Here is a 20138-nt window from a genome sequence, read left to right as displayed (position 1 = left end):
AGCGAGGCACAGCGTGGGGCAGGCAAAAATAGCCGTGGCTCTCCGAACAACCCCTCCGAGAGTCCTGCCCCGCTTGGGAGGTAAAGGTTCCTTTTCTGCTCCTAGTTCTTTCGTCCATTCATTCCGTCGTGGCGGAACAACCGCGGAATCGTCGCCAGTGCCGGGGGACTAATTAAATGGATCAATGCCGTCCCTTGAGTTATTGACGAGGATCTAGTCCCTAGAACAAATTTTAATACGCCAACGGTTCGCATAACGCAGAGAAGCTTCCAAAAGAGGACCCCCGGTGTGGATCGGCCAGGGAAGGGGGGCCAGGATAGAGCACGGCCTGTTTCTCGGCCGATTTCGCTAGCAGCAATGTGCGTTTCACCTTGTTCATAGTTCGTCCTTTGAGGGCAACGGGTTCAAGATCCATGTCCGTTTCTGACCCGGAGGGGACCCACCTTGATTCCGGAGCGGGAGCGGGAGTGAGGGTGGGAACGGAGATTGAAACATGTTTCGTCCCTACTGTTTCGTTTCGAGAGAAGCAAAAGGCTGAATTGGATGGAGAATCGTGAGCTTCAACAAAGCTTTTGGATCGTGATTCGAAGAGATCGTGATGGCAAACTCAGTCCCTGCTGTTTTGATTCAAAATTTCTTGTCCTCGTCGAAATCCCGTGCAATCTCACGTGATTAAGCCAACCACCATTACCTAGATAAGGCACTATATTTATGCCTGAGGCTGCCACAGACTAAAGAACTTCCCTTTTGGGATGCTCCAACGTCGACAGCTCGCAGCCTATCAAATGAAGGTATTCGTGAACTTAAGACGAAGAGGGAAGGCAGCAAACTTGTGAAATTTCAGACAACTAGGTCATTTTGAAAGCCCCCAAGCTCGTGAACCCGTTTTTCTATGCGGGGTTTTCTGTCCTTCAGTCGGCTCAGGCTCGTCAAACAAGCATCATCATCACCAGGTCTCTTCAGCTCCTCAGTCCGGCGATTCAGCATCACAGCCGTCGCCATGGCCGGGATTCGCGATCCAAGCACCCTCTCCAACTATGACGCCTGGCGCACCCGGCACACCACGGCCAACCTGACCATCGACTTCGCGGACAAGTGTCTGCGGGGCTCCGTCATCCTCGAGCTCGTCTCGCAGACCGACGGCGCCAGCAAGGAGATCGTCCTCGACTCCAGCCATGTGGCGGTGTCGTCTGTCAAGCTGGACGCCAGCCCATCGACGCGGTGGGAGGTGAGGCCGCGGGTGGGGCCCGGCGGGTCTCCGCTGCACGTCGAGGTGCCCGGCGGCGCGGCCCGCGGCGAGACGGTCCGGCTGGAGATTGAGCTGGCCACCACGGCCGAGTGCACCGCCCTCCAGTGGCTGACGCCAGCGCAGACCGGCAACAAGAAGGCCCCCTTCATGTTCAGCCAGGCCCAGGCCATCCACGCCCGCAGCCTGTTTCCCTGCCAGGACACCCCGGACGTGAAGAGCACGTACGACTTCAACATCACCAGCCCCTACGTGGTCGTGGCGAGCGGCCTGCCCGTTCCCGCGTCCGAGGCTGGCAGCGCCGAGGCCGAGACCGGGCCGGCCGGGAAGGTGTACCGGTTCCGGCAGGGGGTGCCGATCCCGTCGTACCTGTTCGCCTTGGCGTCGGGAGACATGGTCACGGCGCCGATCGGGCGGCGGTCGGTTGTGGCTACGGGGCCGAACGAGCTGGAGGCGTCACAGTGGGAGCTGCAGGAGAGCATGGACAAGTTCATGGACGCGGCGGAGAAGATCGTCTTTCCCTACCAGTGGGGCGAGTACAACGTCTTGGTCTTGCCGCCGAGCTTCCCCTATGGAGGTGGGCTGCGCCATGCCCCACACCCTGACTTGAGGTTGGTTTACTGACTGTAGTACTGTCTAGGCATGGAGAACCCGATCTTCACTTTTGCGACGCCGACGATCATCAGTGGCGATCGCCAAAACGTGGATGTTATTGCACACGAGCTGAGCCATAGCTGGAGCGGGAACCTGGTTACCAGCTGTAGCTGGGAGCATTAGTGAGTTTTTACCCCTATTCGACCCCGTGAATGGTTTATCTGTCGCATTTTCTTTGCCTTTGCCCACAGTGCCTTTTGGAAGTTACCCATAGGCTTGCTTGTGGATTTTTTGGGAGCAAAAAGTGGCAAACCTTGTTCTAGAAAGCTAACAGGCAACAATAGCTGGCTAAACGAAGGCTGGACCATGTATCTCGAGAGACGGATCATCGCAGCTGTCTATGGTTCCAACGCCCATTTTGACTTTTCTGCCATCATGGGGTGGAAACACCTTGGTACGTCATTTCGCATTTCCTGGACATTCTCAGTTGCTCACACAGGCTGGCAGAGGAGGCAATCGAGGAATTTGGCAAGGACCATGAGTTCACCAAGCTGTGCATCAGCCACAAAGGCATCGACCCAGATGATGCGTTTAGTACCGTTCCCTATGAGAAGGGCTTCCACTTCGTCTACTATCTCGACCGTCTGGTTGGGCGGGAGAACTTTGACAAGTTCATTCCGTATTACTTCAGAAAGTGGGAAAACAAGTCCCTCGACTCGTACGAGTTCAAGGATACATTCCTAGAGTTCTTCAACGGCCCTGAATATGCCAGCCTGAAGGACAAGATCGCATCCATCGACTGGGAAGGCCGGTTCTACAGCACCGGGCTCCCGCCGAAGCCGGAATTCGACACGTCCCTCGCCGACGTCTGCTACGAACTAGCGGAGAAGTGGAAGTCCATAGGCTTCTCGCCCAGCCCGGCAGACGTCAAGGCTTGGACCGGCAACCAGAAGCTCGTCTTCCTGAACGCCGTCCAGTCCTTCAAGGAGCCCCTTACAGTGACGCAATCAGCGGCCCTCGGCGAGGCATACGGCCTCCTCGACTCCAAGAACGTGGAGCTGAAGACGGCGTACTACCAGATAGCCCTGCGGGCCGAGCACAAGGCCACCTACCCCGGCGTCGCCGACCTGCTCGGCCAGGTTGGCAGGATGAAGTTCGTCCGGCCCCTGTTCAGGAGCCTGAACAAGGCCGACCGCTCCCTAGCTCTGCAGACGTTTGAGAAGAACCGCGATTTCTATCACCCCATCTGCCGCCAGATGTTGGAGAAGGACCTCGGGCTGTCGGAGGCCAAGGTCGCCGCCTAGGTGTCTTGTCCGGGTTTGGATGCGTGGAGGCTCCCAGCCCATCTGCCTGTAACTATAATGAATATGTGAGGGCGGAGTGACATGGCGAAAGGATACAGGGGTGTGTAATGCTAAGGCTGAAGGCTTTCTCCTACGTCCATATTGTGGTGAAGGCATTGTGTACTTGGTCTCATAACAAAATGCATTGGTCATCGTCAAAACAAAGGGGTGCTCACCTGAGATAATATCACAGGGAGGAGTTGGGGCTCGATATGCTCCCCGTCACTTGCGCCAGGACAGGGTAGATAAATATTTTTAAGTGACATGTTACAATAACAACAGACGGTGTGGCGATTGAGCGCGATTCCGTACGACCTACCCTCTGGCAATCAACGCTGGCTCAGATTGACAACCAGTTTCTAAGAAGCAACTGATCGGAGTGCTCCCGACCACGATTATTTAAACGATGGACAGATTGAAACTAGAAGTCATAATAGTAAGTGAATCTGTTGTCGGTGTTAAAATCTTGCTATGAATCCTAAACTTACATGTTCCAACATTATAAGCCTCACAACGGCGTAGGTGGCTGGAGTTAGGAGGAATGGCAAGTGACACCTACACGGCACCCACCACTAGGGGCAACCACTCGAATATCAGAAATACAGAGTTAGATCAAGGGGCTGCTAACCCCAGGAACTGACTCATATGTGACAACGTTGACAAACTGGAGGTTTGCAAGATCCTCATGCGCACATTGCTTCTCGCAATCATCAAGAAATATGGGTTGGGAAAATACAATTTCCCACTGCAGTAACAGGGGCCATTATTACTGCAGCGTTGAAGTCTTGGTAAACAATTCGGAGTGATATGCTGTGCGAGACGAAATATATATACCAGAAGTGCCAGCTATCTGACATTGCGATGAGGGGAGACATCAAATCCCCTTTTAGCCTCCCTCGGCCCCAATCCCAGTCGCCTTTTCAGGACGGTGATGACTCTTCAGCGGCCCTTCTAGCTCCTGGCACGCCGATCTCCTCTACGCCCCTGGGCTGCATGATAGGCTCAACGGGACCGCATGAAAGACAAGTAAATCATAGTTTTGTAGCCTGCTCGTTGACAGCGCTACGCGCAGGGTTACACAGCATTACTGTTGTGTGATACACACTTCCTTTCCCACTCTGCCGCTGATGCCCCGAGCTGGCCCATTGGAGAAAGAAAAGAAGAAATATAGATAACACCAAAGGCCTTCGAATGCAAATCAACAGTGGAAGAATCAAATCGGCGCAGTAACTCTCTCTCTTGTCCGAAACGAATATGCCATCCATGTCCAATAACGCCTTTCGCTGTGTGCCAGTTGGAGCTGCCCTTGTCCTGTATCCGTACCCCCATATCCGTGACTTGTTTTCGTGCCGAACGCAGCAAGCCTTATCTAAAGAAAAGCCTTGCTCCCCAGAAAGTGAACACCCTCCCATGTCGGCAAGACGATGGAAGGGTTCCCATCCGACTCGCCAGTGAATTATTCACAATCAACCAACCTCCTGTCGCATTCTGTCCGGCCTCTGAATCCCCTAAAACCTTGGAAATTCATGTGGGTATCTCTGTGAGACGTTCCGTGCCTGCGACTCCCCGATATCCGTCCCTAGGACTCGGCTGTTGGTCAAGAACGGCCCGACCGCTCGAATTTTGTGGCGGTCTAATCCGTCTTCCAATGGCCTCCCAGCCCCGCATCTCCGTCGCCCCCCAGGTAAAGCTCCACGGAATACAATCCCATTGTAGCCGCCACGTTTATCCACCTCCACATGTTCCCGCCAGAATCACCACCTCTTAACGTCCAGCCCAGGTCATCCCCGTCATTCGATACGGTAAAGTGTTGGAGCAGTAAGCTCGTGTAGACGGCGATGAGCACCGACGGCGAGAACCAGCCCAGAAACCCGAGAAGCCGCGAGGCTGCGTCGCTATCCTCTAGCGATGGGTCCTGCGAGAGTGCCCTTGCCCCTGACTCTCTCACTGCAGGGATGATTCGCGTGGCGCAGTAGAAGACGATGATGCGGTAGGTGAGCGAGATGATGACGCTCGGGGTTATTGTTTGGAATGCGGCGTAGAGGAACTGGAAGGAGGAGCTCACGGCATAAGGGAGGTTGCTGAGCATGTGCATTAGTGTGGAGTATGAAGCCATGATTATAGGTGGCAACGGTGGGAATTCGGGCTGGTTGGCGGCATGCTGTTCTGCCGCCGCCGCCGCGTCCGCCGCCGAGGACGGCATATAGTCGGTGAATATCTGATAGACGCAAAGGACAATATAGGCGAATAGCAGTGAGGATTCAACAGGGTTCCCTCTCCCACTGCCGATGCCCAGGGCGCAGAGGAAGACGGCTGATGTCATTGTCACGCCGATGAGCGTGGCATCGAGGTTGCTGATCTGTGGGAATCGTGCGACTCTCCAGAGGAAGTAGACGGCGCTTGATATAACCGAGCCGGAGAAGACGAGAAGGACAATCTGGGGGGCTGTCAATATTTGCTTGCAAGAGCCAGAATGGGGGGAAGGCCATCGGCAAGACAGACGGGGCACTTACCAGCCATGTATCGCTCCGCCCACGGTTCACCAGCCACCTGGTGATCTGACCCGCAGCCTGAATGACCAAGAGACTGCAGAAACCTTCCAGCAGTTGGAAGACTGGACTCGAATACCTCAGCGTCTTATCCCATCCACCCAGTGTCACGCTCTCTAGGATGCCCCCTTGCCCAAAGAACCACTCATGCCAAGTGCTAGGTTTCGCGTGTGATGTGACGTGCGCAACTGTGCGCGAGACCCAATCCGTGCTACCAGCATCCACCGAGAATCGATTCAGAGCCCATATAAGCAGGATCGGCATGACGAGGCCCTGGGAGAAGCGGACCAGGTTTGTGAAGGCCCATCTTACGCGCGACGAATCCGGGGTAAGGAGGTTGATGGTGCTGTAGAAGAAGTAGAAAAGGAAGAGCGATAGGGAGTAGGCGAGGCCGGCATCGCGGCCACCGACGTCGAAGGCGATGGGTATCGATAAAACGATGCTTAGGAGGAAGATGGCGCTCGACAAGGCGCGGAATAGCCACCACATGGCAGACGCGTGCTCGCCCGCTGCCGCTCCCAGCTAACGCGCGGGGAGGCGGAACCGCGGCGAGTATCGGAGGGTTTGGAGGGGAGTCGGAGCCACCGTTTAAAGTGGTGCTCGGACGTGAGGCGGCGAAGAGGCAGACGGGGGTTGTATCAAGAGGCAACGCGGCCTTGAGCGGAGGTTTCTGGGCGGTTGCGCGTTGAAATGACGTCTTGACAACCGCAGATAGCGTACCTGACTCGACCAACTAAGGGATCTGGAAGAAATGAGGCGGTGGGGATTAGGTTAAGGAATAGGTGGTAGAGATGCAGGAGAATTTGGCTGCTTGGGAGGTGGCAGGTCAGAAGGCAAATTTTGGCCTTATCTTCACGTGTCCAGATACGGGTGCGCTTGTTTTTTTTTATTTTGGGGAGGGGGGTGTCATGCTACCTAGATTCCTAAGGGGCCATCCCCCCGCCCGCACCCCTGTGATTGCCATCGAAAATTGTACCTGCCGGAAGCATGACCAAGTGACCTCGATGAGATCATCCAACGGGAAATGGTGGAAGATAGCTGGGTTGTGGGGAAGCGGCACCAAGCCTTATCGCGGCTCTGTCGTGTGCCCAATGCAGGCAGGCCTCGTTAACCCCCAGCTTGGTAACTGGAGAACATCCATACGAATGGCCCAGAGGTCGTGTATATGTTGGAGTACCGGCACGTAGCGTTCACGCAAGGCACCATCTACTGCATAGTACGCATTTTGACAGCCCAATCAACTGCTCATATCGACACCTTCGATAAGTGGCCGCCAACAACAAAACTTAACAACAAAACTTGGTTTTGAGTATTAAGAGGTCGTCATTACTAGTATCGATGCCTCTTGTAGTACATAATAACTTAAATCGGTACCTTGATCTACCGGTTTAGTGTTGACGAACAACTTAAAGACTTGGTATTTGATTCTCGGCCAGTTCGATGTTTACAAACTTGTAGGTACCTAGGCAGTACACCCTGTGGACAGTTTGGCGGGACCAGCTTCCTGGCTCACTTGGAGTGGCCCGTGCATTATGAACTGGTGCACGCGCATCGCAAACTTGAGTCTGCCTGCCTGGCGTGCATCAACCGCTTCCAACGTAGCTTCCCGCGACTTTGAAGACCTGTGAAAACTCACGTATAAGGTTCTTCCAATGATACTCTCCTCAGTTTTTTTGCCAATAACTCTGAGTGCTTCATTTCCCAGGTTACCAGGTTTGCATCTATGAGTGTCTAACCCACTCTGTATCTGCTCAGGCTTGCCCTCTGCAAACCAACGGTTCACATTGCGGTCTGAATTTGCTCATCTTACATTTGACCATTTGCTCTCTCATTTGATCTTGATCGACTGCCATGTCGACCCCGACACCCATGAAGCATGCGCCATCGCAACAGGGGAAAACCCCTTCACAGTCTCAACATGGAGCTGCCGCTAGCCCACCGGTATCAACGCCTTTCTCGGCCTCGGCTGTTCATGCTGCGTTCTCTCCTCATGGCCCTCGCTCGTCACCGCAGCAGTTTAAGAAGTCGCCTGCAACATCGACAAGCCTGACGGCTCACCCAGCGAATGGCGCGATGAATTTTGACAGCCCGTCGGCTGCCGCCGCCTTTGGAGTTTTGGGTATGGGTGGCAGCCTCGACCTCGGCCTCGACAACGTTGATGTTGGTGCACTCGGCGGCCTGGGTGCTATGGGAAAGATCAACGATGATGAGAAAGCCAGACGACTTGAGGCTGTCATCGAGATTCTCAGTGTAAGCCTGTCCTCCTCGTGGACATGGCGAAGAAACAGCTAACCCAGGTACAGCAAAGCAAAGGCGTGGTCAGCGAGGCGGGCTTGGAGAGGCTTGCGAAGAGGCTCGGGCTGGAATGTCTCTGGGAGGATGATATGGGGAGCGATCCCAAGTCGAGAACCCTTATTGTGGCGGGCTCGGCGCTCGAACTTCTGATCATCCTATCCAACAACATCGTCCAGTCCGTCTCACTAGCATTCCCTGATTCACCCGAGATCGTCACCAAACACGCGGAAAAGGCTGGCAAGATATTGCTTGATGATCTGATGCTCCTTCCTGGCCAGTCTCCTTTGACCAAGAGGCTCGACAAATTCGCAGCAAACTTCGAGCGCTTGGCTACTCTGGACAAACTAAGCATCAACCCGGGACTGAATCTCTACGAGGCTGTTGCCGGAATATATGAGAGCCTGGAGAGGCTTCATCAGTGGGACCTTCGGAAGATCCGCGAGGACCCCGCACTTGTTGGAAAGAGCGACGAATACCTTGCCAACATGGTCCTCTGCACGAGGAATGGTACGCCGGTAATGCACGCAAGGAATCGGGTAGGCTTGAGTCTCGATTACTGGAAGGAAAAACGACTCATTCCCTCGTCGAGCGAGAGCATGGCCTCTTACATGGCAAAATACGAGGAAACGTGGGGCATGCTCATCAGTGTCGCGCTTCTTGGAGACATGGCAATTCCCCCAGTAAGGATCTCGGATAAGTGGGTATCTGCTGATGACGAGAAAGTCAACCTCGGCGATGATCTTCAGCTTGGGCCGCCTGCTACACTGGACTGGCTACAGCCCGACAACACCATAATTCAGGCCCAAGATGCCGTTAAAGTCGCGGCAGACGCGGACTCCCTGAAGGGAAACGGGGAGATGATGGGCCCGAAGCTCCCGGAAGTCATGTTCATGGCCACTCTCGACCCTCCTCTGAACGTCCCCCTTCTCATCTGGCAGGAGATACGCCAGCTCGGCGGGGACCTGGAACAGCCGGAGCTGGTATACACTACCTTGGACAGCCTAATGTTCCCAATCCCGCCGGGCAGCCAGAACGACCCTAGCGAGCTGCGAACCATCAGCTGCATCAAGGAGGTGGAGTTCAAGCCGCCAGGCGGCGGGGAGGTATCCCTGAAGACTCACAGGAATACCCTCTACATCCACAAGCCTGTATATGGCAAGACCCTTAAAGAGATTCCGTTCTCCCACCCACAGCAGCTGATCGCCATGTTGCCCTTCCTCCGGCAGTACGCTTTACTCTCAAAAGTCCTAGACAATAGCTTTGGGCACAAGGCGGATACGCCGGATACGCCAGAGCCTCATCCCTCTTCCAAAAGCACAACAACCACCACGGCCACCACCACCAATCAGGATAACTTTGGGGCATTCATGGCCGGTTCAAATAAAGTGGCGGCGAAGCAAGTCATTGGCAATTTAGACGGCAGCCCGCAGCCTCTCTCGGTGGATGTGACCTTGAGCGCACATCCGGTCCCCCGATTACAGATTGTTTTCCCGTTCCGGTCGGCAACTGCTAATGTCGTGCTCGAGGTTCGACCAAATGGACAGCTCCACGTGGAATCTCAAAACGTCCTTGACGAGACCAACTCGACAGCACCGAACGGGAGACAGAGACGGCCAGAAGACATCGGCAAGGTCCTCGAGACCCTCGAGCATATTGGCAAGTGGTGTGAGTTCATCCGGTCAAGGTGGGCATGAGTATGCGTATAATTTGACGACAGGCTGTGGCTTTATACGCTACTGCCTCGCGCCAATACTGATGAAGATGCGGGAAGAATGGACTAGGTGCGCTAGTCGTATGACAGTTTCAGTTACGACCCGAGACCCGTCGCAAAACAAAGAAGCCTTTCTTTCCTGGATGTATCCATAGTGTAGTGTAAATAAATAGTGTAGAATTAGGGTGGATTAGAGTACAATCAATCGAAGATGCAACCTACTCGTATTTCGGCGGGAGATGTTTCGACAATACCGGTACAATGCGTACGGAACGGATATGGAGAAGACTCAGAAGAGGAAATAGGACCATCGCAGAGATGCAAGGTGAGTGCAGACGAGGAGGCTCCAGACCCCGGAGGCTCCGGGCAGGGGAAACGGGCCACCAGGTGGAGCATCCATGAGTCGAAGCGAAATAACCAGAGAGCATAAATGTTCAATATTGGATCTAATCTCCTGATATTGAAGCAAATACGAAGCATGACGCGACTGACGCGGCATTGTTTTTGTTTTGATCGGGACGACAACAGTCCCCGAGTACGTACTTCGCAAATCAGAGAGGCTCGAGTTGAAATTGGGACTGTACCTACCTAGAGTTGGTGCTTCTTGATTCTCAGGATGGCTGAGACTGAGACAAAAAAAAATAGAAAATAAAAAAAGGAACTAGCCCCAAGGTCAATTTAATGAAATACCTAGGCCCCCTTTTGCGGCCTGAGCGTTGCGCTGCAGCCCCTCAAGCCCAGATCTCCATTGATTCTTGGGGATGGGACGAAAAAGCGGCGCGGCACGCAGCAACCCCTGCTGCTAGTTGTGATTCGCCCAGGGACCTGCCTGCGATCGACCCAGCGCCGCGGAAAGCCGGCACCTGCCAAACAATTGGAACTGGCTGAACGGAAACCTTCAAGATTAGCGAGCCTCTCTCTCTCTTTGTCTCTGTCCAGTCAGGAGTTTGGCCATTGTTAGACCAAACGGACGACTCCATGTCTCGCGACAGGAGCACAAATAGAAAGGGGAAATGAGAGGGAGGTTTTGCTGCAGTAGGCCTGCATCACCAGCAGTGATTTTTCCTTTATTAGCTTGCTTCGTGACTGAAGGTGCAGGAAACAGCTGCAGAAGAAAGGGAGTTTGTTGGGCTTCCCAGCCACCAGAACCAACCCTCTCTCCTTTTGTAGACTTTGTACCTGGGACTGCACAATGCGCTAAGGCAGGGTGACAGGGGTGACCTCACTAGGTCCCCACCTTCCCCACCATAAAAGCGCCACAAAAAGCGCGTGCGACACGCGAAGAGCACTTCCATATTAGGTAAGTGTGTAAACAACACGACATCACCCATTAAATCGCCACCGCCGCTTCATGGTGCCTTCCAAAACCTCCAACCTGGAATCTACTGCCAGAACTTCCGTTTCCCCCTGACCGGCCTCGCCCTCTCAAGACTTCTTGTGGCCTCGCGCCTCCCTCCTGCTGACTGCCTCGCTATCACGAAACTTGTTTTGGGCGGACTATCATCAAGCCCTCCACTTCACCTGCTTGAAACTGTGGTGAATGCGGTGACGGGCGTCGAAACTCTTACCGATCTCTCAACCTAGCTGAGAAGTGCCTGGTACTCCATTCTCTCTTTTACCACCTCGCCGGTCGACATGTGCACGCCTTGGTCATCCTAGGAACCTAGATGCTGTGGGGGAATGGAAGCACACATATGGAAATCAATATGGTCTGATTCTGAATGACCAACTTGCCCACCCTTTCGGTGCGAAACTACCTCGACTCGACTCAGATCACCTCACCTCACACCTGCCACACCTAGTCGCCTCACCCTGAAATCGTGGCCTTACTTTCTCTGTTTGCATTCACTTCCCACTCAGAGTGACGCGCCAACTCTTTATTGCTATTCTTCATCCCACCCAATTAAATTTGCGCAAGTCGCCCGCATCATCCAGAGAGAGCTGAGCTGCTCTGACTTGGTGCCACAAACATCTGCTATCGCATCCTCACAAGCGACTTCCAGAATCACGCCCACATTTACTAGATCTGCAGAGCAGCTCAAGGTGGCTTGTTGGCTACGCTGATAGGCGCCAACTGCCAGACGACTCTAGCATGTCGTACTCAAGCAGCAGTGGGGGCACCTTAACCCTTCCATCCCCGACTCACGTCCACCATGTCGATGTGAATGCGGCTGTGCGGTCATTGCGACGATCCATGTCAAGGTCCCCCTCCAAGTTCAGCTTAGTCCGAACAGCTTCATCAGCCTCCAGCTCTGAGGGCTCATCAGCAGACTTGCCCCGATCCCCCTCACAGCTGGCAGGCCGATGTCCCACAACTTCGCAAATAAATACACCTACACCAGAATCATCCTCTTCCTTTTTCCAGCAAACAACCACCCAGACACCTTTCCAACCCAGTGTCAAGCTCTCGGTGCGATCAGCAAGGCCCAAGTCTGTGGCACCGCGGTCTTTATCTCGGACGCGCGCCTCGCCCAAAAGCCCTTTGAAGCGCGTCTTTGGCTTTTCTCCGGATTCTGGTAATCCGGCTGCACCAACCTCGTCGCCCCTGGAGGCCTGGGGCCAAGAGAACAACAGCCTCAGCGACTCTACTCTCACTTTGAGCCCTGCGTCGCGCCGCGGCCTCGAGAAACCCTCGCGCCATTCTATGCACCTTGATATTTCGGGAGCCTCGAAGCATTCCCTCTCCAAGTTCCTCGACATCAAATTGGACACGTTTCCCGTCGCGTCGGTCAGCCCGCTCAAGAGAAGTGACGCCATCATGAATCCGGATCAGACCAGCTTCGGCAGCCCGGTCGCGAAGCGGCGCAGCCTGCACGGGATCTCGAGTCTCGGCAACGACTTCAACGTATTCGACCACCCACCTTCGCCCCAGCCGAATAATTTCGACATCCACGAGGATGGGAGCCACGAGTATCAGCTGACTGGGTCTATGACCGTCGGTTTACGTGACTCATTCCCTCCTCCAACGCCGACCGCGATGCCGCGGCGCACATCGTCATTGCGCAAGACTACCCTGCAGCAGCGACATGGCGAGAGCAGATCCTCCCTGGGCAGGCGCCAAGGCGAGAAACATCTGGCTCAGCTATCACAGGAAGCTACCTCGCCAATTTCGAGAAATCGGCCGCGGCTGTCACTGGATCAGTACCTGCCCCCCGAGCCTCGAGGAACCCCCTTCTCGGCGCAGGGAGCTCTGCCAAATCCGTCGCTGCACGTGGTCGAGGGGAAGCCTCCCCAACCTGCACAGCCTCCCCAACCTCACCAACCCCATCCCCTCTCGCGAAGTCTTACCCAGTCATCCTCGAATTCCACTCTCCCGGATGACTCCCCAACACATGTCCCTACTCATCTTAGCGGAAGACCTCGAGTTATCATGAACTTCTCAAAGTCTCTTCCTGTGGGCGCACGACCACCGGCGCGAGAGCCTGTCGCAACTCCCCGTTACAAGTCGGCAGTCCCATTCCAGGCGGCGTTTATGTCCACCGGGCTTGTGTCCAAGATGAACCGCAATCCGGAACGTGAATCTCCAAAGACTCTCATGCCAGATACGCCTTGCAAGAAACACCCGTACGCGTCAAATACCTTTCCCCCGCAGGTGGGAAGTGGTAGACGACAGGCACGGCCATCATTCGGCAGCCCCTCTACGCCGTTCAGCACTTTCCACCAGTCTCGTGGTAGTGCCTTTGGGAATCCCGAGAAGATTGGAAGTCTCTTCAAACCGGTTCGCACGGGGCATAGTCGGAGAGCCAGTCTTCTGAGCCTGGACGGAGACGATGCTTTGGGGAATTTTGATGCCGACCTCCCTCCCACACCGACCAAGAATATTCTTTTCAGACCTCTTGGCACGTCCAGTCGGGTCAACGCGACCCCAAACCCGCCTCGCACCCTCCCTGTTCCAACCTCTGCTATCGGCCTCAGTCTTGGGTCACAGGCCGCACTCTCCAGCTGTAAGTCCAAGAGTTTGATATCTCCCGGAGAGACGAGCGAGACATGGAGTGCTGGTCAGCTGTCCGATGCAGTCAAGCCTCTCCACATGCTCGCGAGTGCGCCCTCTCCACGGTTGCCACCGTCGTTCTCATCGGTCTCTCGAGGCCGACCGAGGCGCGGAGCGATCTCCACCCCCAGTCCACTCACTGTGGCCGTGACAGTGCCCCTCACGGGTGCTTCGAAGAATGGGCTTGCTAACTCAAGCTGTCTCGCCCCAGCGAGTCCGTTGGAACATGCAGGGACCCCCGGAGGATCGTCCCCCCGGACCCCTCAAGATAGTATGGGGCCGCCCGATGCAGGCCGCTTGTCCCTGTCCAATCCTCTTGACGATCAAGCATCAGCTGGAGAGGAAATGAAATCCATCCGGCCGCCGGCCACGCCGACGACACGGGGTCGCGAGGCGTTGACTGCATTCGGGGAGCGACGAGCCATCACGCCTGTGCATGGTCCTGGACTAAGTGCCGTGGATGAAGGTTTAATCCTCAGATTTGACAAGGCGGAGGCCGTCGGCAAGGGCGAGTTCTCCCAGGTATTCCGAGTCACCAAGTACTCCGCTCCAGTCTTGTTCGCAGCGTCCTTTGTGACCACTCCTAGTCGACGAACCCCCCAAAGCGAAAAGACGTCGGAGGTGTACGCTGTCAAGAAGACTCGATTCCCATACCATGGACCGAAGGATCGCGAGTCGAAACTACGCGAGGTTAACGTGCTCAAGGCTCTGAGTCACTGTGACCACGTGGTCCGCTACGTGAATAGCTGGGAATATAACTGCCACCTCTACATCCAAACGGAATACTGCGACGAAGGCAGCCTCGACGGATTCTTGAAAAAGATAGGCACCACTGGGAGGCTGGACGATTTCAGGATCTGGAAGATCATGCTAGAGCTCTGTCGGGTAAGTTGTTGTCCATATATACGCCGAGTGTATAAGCTTGTTGTGCCTAACATACGTCCCCAGGGATTGAAAAATATTCACGATAATGGCTTCATTCACCTTGATCTGAAACCTGCGAATGTCTTTGTCACTTACGAGGGAAATCTCAAGATTGGCGATTTTGGTATGGCAGCAAGGTGGCCTGCCGAGAAGGGGATCGAAGGCGAAGGCGACCGCGAGTACATTGGACCGGAGATCCTCCTCGGCCAGTTCGACAAACCCGCCGACATATACTCGCTGGGTCTCATCATACTAGAGATTGCCTGCAATGTCTTCCTTCCCGAAAATGGCCCGACCTGGTTGGCACTCCGGGAGGGCAACATGAGCGTCGTGCCGAGCCTCACCTGGGTTGGAGCCAGCACGGTCGTACGGGATGCTACGGGATGCCCGATTGGCCACGGCTCTGGCATTTCCTCCCTGCTGGCGGAAGAAGATGTCGGATCCCACGTGACCCTCTCAACGAGCGGTCGCTATCGTAGCTTCCCCATGACCCACGATGCCAGCAATCTATTCGGCGCACCGAAGCGAGCCGAGTTGCGACAACCCCCCGCTTTCATGGTTGAGGCAGGCGACCCCAACTCGCTCGACAGCATCGTTTCCTCAATGATCCGCCCAGACCCTGGAAGTCGGCCAACCGCCGAGCAGCTCCTCGACCTGGAGGCTCTGTGCTGGGTTGCGTCGCATCGACGAGCTGGTGCCACCGTCTTCGAAGGCAACTGGGGTCCTGAGCAAGGGCAGCTCGACTACGGGTCTCCCGATACCGAGATGACAGATGTCTGAATCGGACAATCTGCTCAGTCTCGCAAAGGGCATGTCTTTATGCCCAACGCACCGTCGGATTATCTCGCTCAAATACTGGATGTGGCTCCGCTTGGGCGCGCACATGCCAGGGGCACATATGTGTATTGATTTCTGTCCCAACTTGAATGAGTCGGCCTCTACAACTGGATATCCACCACGGATCGGATATTTGAAGCCATTTGGGACTCCATGAATCGAGGAGGAGGCCCTTCTCCAACCGGACTGTTGTTAACACTGTATCCGCCTATTTTCCAAGACTACTCGGTCGATGATCGGTTCAGCAAAGGGTGCGCCTACCAACCACGAAATATCATCACCCGGTAGACTTTATGCGCTACTTTCGTTCTTGACGTTTCAGAGACATCCATACCAAGCTGACCTAATGGTCCCTGATGATCGGAGGCGTCAGTTTTTGGGACACTGTCACCAGATTTGGTTGACACCGCTTTGGAAGATGTTGACCTTCCAATATATCAATCAGCATGGGATATCGTGCCGATTAAGGTTGGGAGAGAAAGTCAACCAGTCCAAAGCTTTCCGACAGCTCGCACACGTTTGCGGCGCAGTGGGATATTGTACGACTTCCTCACGATATTCGGAGAGAAAGATTTCCCAGCATTTTCGCTGGAAGGGGATCGTAATCGGATAGGTCCAGATTACGAGATGTGAGGATTCAACAGTTGTTAGATTTGCTTCGCCGCCGGACTTGATCTGATTTTTTTCTGAGGGAAAAATGGGGAAAAAGAATCCTAGATATAGACCGAGCACATCTGATGCTCTCTGCCTGGCTGGGTTGGTCGTTGTTTGTTTGGTGGCTAAATCATGGGCTTAGACATCGACTCTTGGGCGCGAAGAGCCTAATTACGATGTAATGAATGAATGAATGACTGGAACAATAATAACATTTATTGCCTGCACCACTAGCTATCCTGACCGTGATACGTAAGTAATGTGTGCGAAGGCAAAGACGTGTGTGCTCATTGACTTTTTGAAGAGTTTCGCTATATCCTGAGCAATCCTCTCATGGCTGGTCAGAAGAGTCGATCATACATAGTGGATATAGAGGGCTTCATGGCTAGCCCCTGAACGCCGTGACCCTGCGAACCGTAAGGAGAGACGTACAATACATACATGGTCATGTAGAATCATCGCCCGGCAGGTATGGTCTCTATGCCATCTCCAAAAGTATCCCGTTAAAAAGAAAGGAAAAACAGAGTGACACGCGCCAAATCCCGGCCTTCCTCGATTCCAATTTTCCATCAAGCCTGGCATCTTTTCCCGCAGCCCCTCTTCCTACCCGCAAGAGTTCAACCGCACGGGTCACCCCGAGACAATGCCGGTGTCCCCCCCTCCAACCCCCTTCCATGCAAAGCCTGTTTGTAGGCCGGTGGACGCACTGCGGGACTCTTAACAAGACAGCCAGCGCCACGCCCCGCGCCCGCCCCAAACGAACAAAACAAAGCTACCCCTTGACCTTCTCGCCCGTCGACAGCGCCGCAGCGGCAGCAGCGGCAGCAAAGGAGGAGGAGGAGGACTTCGTCTTCCTCCTGACGGGCTGGTAGACATCGTTGAAGTTCATGGCGACGCCGAGGAAGCGCATGTCCACGTCGGGCTGGTAGGCGAGGTCGCCGAGGAGGACCTGCAGGCGGGCGCGGAAGCTGGAGCCGAGCTGGGCGAGGCGGGCGCGCAGGGCGGGGAACTCGGAGCGGACGGCCGTCGACTTGGACGTGAAGGGGTCGTCGTCGCCGCCGCCGGAGGGCGGAGGGGTGGAGAGGGAGCGGTGGTGGTGGTGGTTGTTGTTCCGGAGCAGGCCGGCCGCGTCGGCCTCCTGGCGGCTGGTGAAGTCGGAGACGGACCACGAGTAGAGCCCGTCGACGCTGTCGCGGTAGGCGAGCATGTCGCGCAGCAGGCCGCCCAGCTGCACCATGTAGCTGTTGCGGTCCTCGACGTCGGCGACGGGGGTGGCCGAGGTGGCGGCGGCGGCTTCCCTCATGGCATCGTAGTGCTGGCGGCGCTTGGCGCCCAGGAGGCCCTTGTGGGTGATGTTCTTGAGGTACTTCTCGTGGGCCTGGATGAGGTCGTCGAGGGTGCAGTCGTCCTTGCGTATGTTCTTCTGCAGCTCGGTCCAGCTGGACTCGATGACCTCGAACAGGACGTAGTACTGCAGCTGGCCGATGAAGTGCACCATCTCGGCGAGGACGCCGCGCGTGCTCTTCCACGTCTGCAGGACCGTGTCGTCGTCGGTCTGGAGCACGCCGCGGCTGCCCGTCATGCACTTGCGCCAGGTGGAGGCGAGCGCAAATTCGACGCGCTTGATGCGCCACAGGAAGTTGAAGACCTTGAGGTACTGGCGGTTGCCCCACTCGGTGACGACCACGTCCACGGGCGCGTCGACCTTGTACTCGAGCGTGAAGCAGTCCCAGCCGATGTCGCCGTGCGACAGCTGCAGCATGCGCGCGTCGAGGCGCCGCAGGACCTCGGGCGAGTCGTACTGCGCGTTGCTCCCGCGGATCGCGTGCTCAAGCTGCGCCGTAAGCGTGTGCCGGTACTGGGCACCTGCGGGTCGGTCGAGGTTCGCCGCCAGGGATTCCATGAGCAGTGCGATGAAGTCCCCCTGTCCGAGCAGGATGTAGTGCTTCAGGGCTTGGAGGTGGTCGAAGACGTGGAACTTGGACGACATGAGCTGCATGAGCCTCTGCATCGTCGTCTTGTAGGCTTCGTCGATCCACGCCTCCAGCGTTGCCGTGTCGCCGTAGCGGAGCTCCTTACTGGACGTCTTGCTGTAGGCCTCGACCCATTGGCTGTCACCGCAGCTGTGCCGGATGAAATTCAGCGACTTCCCGATCAGGAACACCTTACGTGCGAAATCGGCGGTGATGATACTGGGCACCATTGCGTCATCCACCTCGTACTTGGAGTTCCATACGCTCATGAGGCCCTTGGCCTTCTGTTCCTTCCGCTCTTCGTCATTGCCCCTTTGTTCGTGGACGAAGAACTCGAGATACGGATCTGAGAGCTCGCCGTCGTAGATCCACCGCCTTAGGATGTCGTAAAAGGGGCGGCTTACGTGGGCTAGCAGTCGTTCGGCAAAAACAGCGACAATGGGGTCGCCGTGGGAGGCGGAGAAACCGTGGATGAGACTGATCAGCTGTCCACCGCGCTTGCTCTTGCTCTCCTCTGCGATCAGGCTCATGAGGCGGAGGCCCATTGTCGCCTCGCGGGTCCATACGACACATCGCTTCAGCGTCACGCCGGATTTCCCGATGCCACCCCGCGGAGCGGATTCGTCGAGGGAGGACAGGGCGCGGCGAATCTGCCCCTCAAGGGTAGCAACCAGGCTGAGGTATGAGCGAAGTTCATTGTTGATGGCGGCGCGGAGGCTCTGGCCTAGCAGCCCACCAGCTGGACTCTTCACAAAGTTGCCCAGACCCCGGTACAACAGAGACGGTTCTGCCAAGGTGTGGAGGAGGGACACTATGGGGGATGGGACTGTCGGCGGAAGCTTGAGGCTGGTCTCTTTTGCGAAGGGCAACGTTGCCGACGAGAGCCCCTGTAGCGTGAAGGGTAAATCCCTGAGAAGAGCGGTCTCCGAAGGGTCCATCTGGACATAATTATCGGCGAGGAGTGTGGACTTGAGAGAGACATCCCTGGAATCCTTCTTTGGGCCAAGCTCTGCATCTTGGGCGACTTGCTTTTCATCGCCCAGGCCCCGCTTCGTCTTCTCGGGCGGGAACTTCTTCAGTCCAGTGGGGGCGAACGCGTCCTTGAAAGCCTCTTCTTCCTGGCTCACAGCTGGAGTCGAGGACTTTGATGGTCTGTCTTTCTCGTGGCGGCGCGGAGGCTCCCGCTGAACCGGCTGCCTGAGAGGACTCAGCGGCAGCGGCTCGTTCGGATCTGGCGAGTCGGAGAGTTGGTAGAGCAGATAGAGTATAGCCCATTTCTGGTTGAGGACGGGCAGTGACAGGAGTCGCGTATAAAGGTTCGAAAACCGCAGTGCTTGGCTCGGGTTGCTCTGTATAAGTTTCCTCTTGATCAAGTCTGAGGCATGGTTGACGTCGGATGAGATAGCGGGAGAGCCAGGCCTGTGACACCGTCGGACACCGTCAGCGGGGGGGGCCTCACTCCTATCTCTACTGCCTGTACGGCGCGTGCACCAGGGGGGAAATGCTGCATCTCACGTTTCTAGTATAGACCTAACCAGCTCAAAGCAGTTGTCGTGCCTTGCTTGGGCGGTTTCCTCGTCATCGTGGGGATCGGTGGGAATCAAGTGGGCGATCAGGCTGTCAATAGCACTCGAGATGCGATGATTCCGGTCTTGGGACATGGTTGCATCTTTGCGGGATGCGGCTCTCCTCTCGAAATAAGCAAGAAAAGCACCCTATTTACAGACCTGCGCCCTGAACCCGTCGTATTTGGGAGTAGATGCCGCGAAAAACTAGGTATGTAGGTAGGTAGTTGGGAGTTGACGGGGGACGCGCTGGACGCGACTGCGACCGAGCCGATCAGCATTTAACCTAAAAGGAACTTCCCTTGAACGGAGGGGTGGCAGAAACAGGCCAGGAAAAGTACTAGCTACCTTCAATTAGCTGTGAATATAGTGGTAATAGAAGTAGCTGAAACCTTTACAGGGCCCGTGTGGGGTGGCCCGTGTTTAGGTCGTCGCTGGAGAGCGCTGGGGCTCCGC

The 20138-nt window shown here is 55.6% G+C and overlaps 5 protein-coding genes across 5 annotated transcripts; 3 read left to right on the top strand and 2 right to left on the bottom strand.

The window, feature by feature from the left end:
- Window positions 1-735: 735 nt before the first annotated feature.
- Window positions 736-3550, top strand: QBC33DRAFT_526229 (peptidase family M1-domain-containing protein). The gene is made up of 4 exons (XM_060426886.1): window positions 736-1823; window positions 1887-2022; window positions 2185-2294; window positions 2348-3550. The coding sequence occupies exons 1-4, from the start codon at window positions 893-895 to the stop codon at window positions 3142-3144; spliced, it is 1974 nt and encodes a 657-aa protein (XP_060287151.1). The 5' UTR covers window positions 736-892; the 3' UTR covers window positions 3145-3550.
- Window positions 3551-4705: 1155 nt separating this feature from the next.
- QBC33DRAFT_222875 (ICE2-domain-containing protein) lies at window positions 4706-6372 on the bottom strand. The gene is made up of 2 exons (XM_060422786.1): window positions 5697-6372; window positions 4706-5620 (listed from the first exon to the last, which is right to left on the bottom strand). Exons 1-2 carry the CDS (start codon window positions 6219-6221, stop codon window positions 4817-4819), a joined length of 1329 nt encoding a protein of 442 aa, XP_060287150.1. The 5' UTR covers window positions 6222-6372; the 3' UTR covers window positions 4706-4816.
- An 836-nt stretch (window positions 6373-7208) lies between these two features.
- On the top strand, window positions 7209-10160 carry QBC33DRAFT_465546 (mediator of RNA polymerase II transcription subunit 1-domain-containing protein). The gene is made up of 2 exons (XM_060425139.1): window positions 7209-7982; window positions 8036-10160. The coding sequence occupies exons 1-2, from the start codon at window positions 7584-7586 to the stop codon at window positions 9719-9721; spliced, it is 2085 nt and encodes a 694-aa protein (XP_060287149.1). The 5' UTR covers window positions 7209-7583; the 3' UTR covers window positions 9722-10160.
- A 1670-nt stretch (window positions 10161-11830) lies between these two features.
- QBC33DRAFT_444724 (mitosis inhibitor protein kinase) lies at window positions 11831-15433 on the top strand (the record flags this gene model as incomplete). The annotated part of the gene is made up of 2 exons (XM_060424288.1): window positions 11831-14614; window positions 14678-15433. The coding sequence occupies 2 exons, from the start codon at window positions 11831-11833 to the stop codon at window positions 15431-15433; spliced, it is 3540 nt and encodes a 1179-aa protein (XP_060287148.1).
- Window positions 15434-16916: 1483 nt separating this feature from the next.
- QBC33DRAFT_445162 (Spc98 family-domain-containing protein) lies at window positions 16917-19778 on the bottom strand (the record flags this gene model as incomplete). Its single annotated transcript, XM_060424312.1, has 2 exons — window positions 16917-19536; window positions 19633-19778. 2 exons carry the CDS (start codon window positions 19776-19778, stop codon window positions 16917-16919), a joined length of 2766 nt encoding a protein of 921 aa, XP_060287147.1.
- Between the last annotated feature and the right edge of the window lie 360 nt (window positions 19779-20138).

Source organism: Phialemonium atrogriseum (genome assembly GCF_030411735.1).
Source record: "Phialemonium atrogriseum strain 8032-3 unplaced genomic scaffold QBC33scaffold_3, whole genome shotgun sequence".
NCBI lineage: Eukaryota > Fungi > Ascomycota > Sordariomycetes > Cephalothecales > Cephalothecaceae > Phialemonium > Phialemonium atrogriseum.
Note: the sequence above shows the minus strand (reverse complement) of the source record. Positions and strands in the feature narration are given on the sequence as shown.

Bases quoted from the DNA above. Each gene is read 5' to 3' on its own strand.
- QBC33DRAFT_526229 (XM_060426886.1), top strand. From the start codon at position 893: ATGCGGGGTTTTCTGTCCTTCAGTCGGCTCAGGCTCGTCAAACAAGCA. The intron at 2,023-2,184 runs GTGAGTTTTTAC...AGGCAACAATAG, and splicing joins AGCTGTAGCTGGGAGCATTA to CTGGCTAAACGAAGGCTGGA. The intron at 2,295-2,347 runs GTACGTCATTTC...ACAGGCTGGCAG, and splicing joins CATGGGGTGGAAACACCTTG to AGGAGGCAATCGAGGAATTT.
- QBC33DRAFT_222875 (XM_060422786.1), bottom strand. From the start codon at position 6,221: ATGTGGTGGCTATTCCGCGCCTTGTCGAGCGCCATCTTCCTCCTAAGC. The intron at 5,621-5,696 runs GTAAGTGCCCCG...ACAGCCCCCCAG, and splicing joins GGCGGAGCGATACATGGCTG to ATTGTCCTTCTCGTCTTCTC.
- QBC33DRAFT_465546 (XM_060425139.1), top strand. From the start codon at position 7,584: ATGTCGACCCCGACACCCATGAAGCATGCGCCATCGCAACAGGGGAAA. The intron at 7,983-8,035 runs GTAAGCCTGTCC...ACCCAGGTACAG, and splicing joins CTGTCATCGAGATTCTCAGT to CAAAGCAAAGGCGTGGTCAG.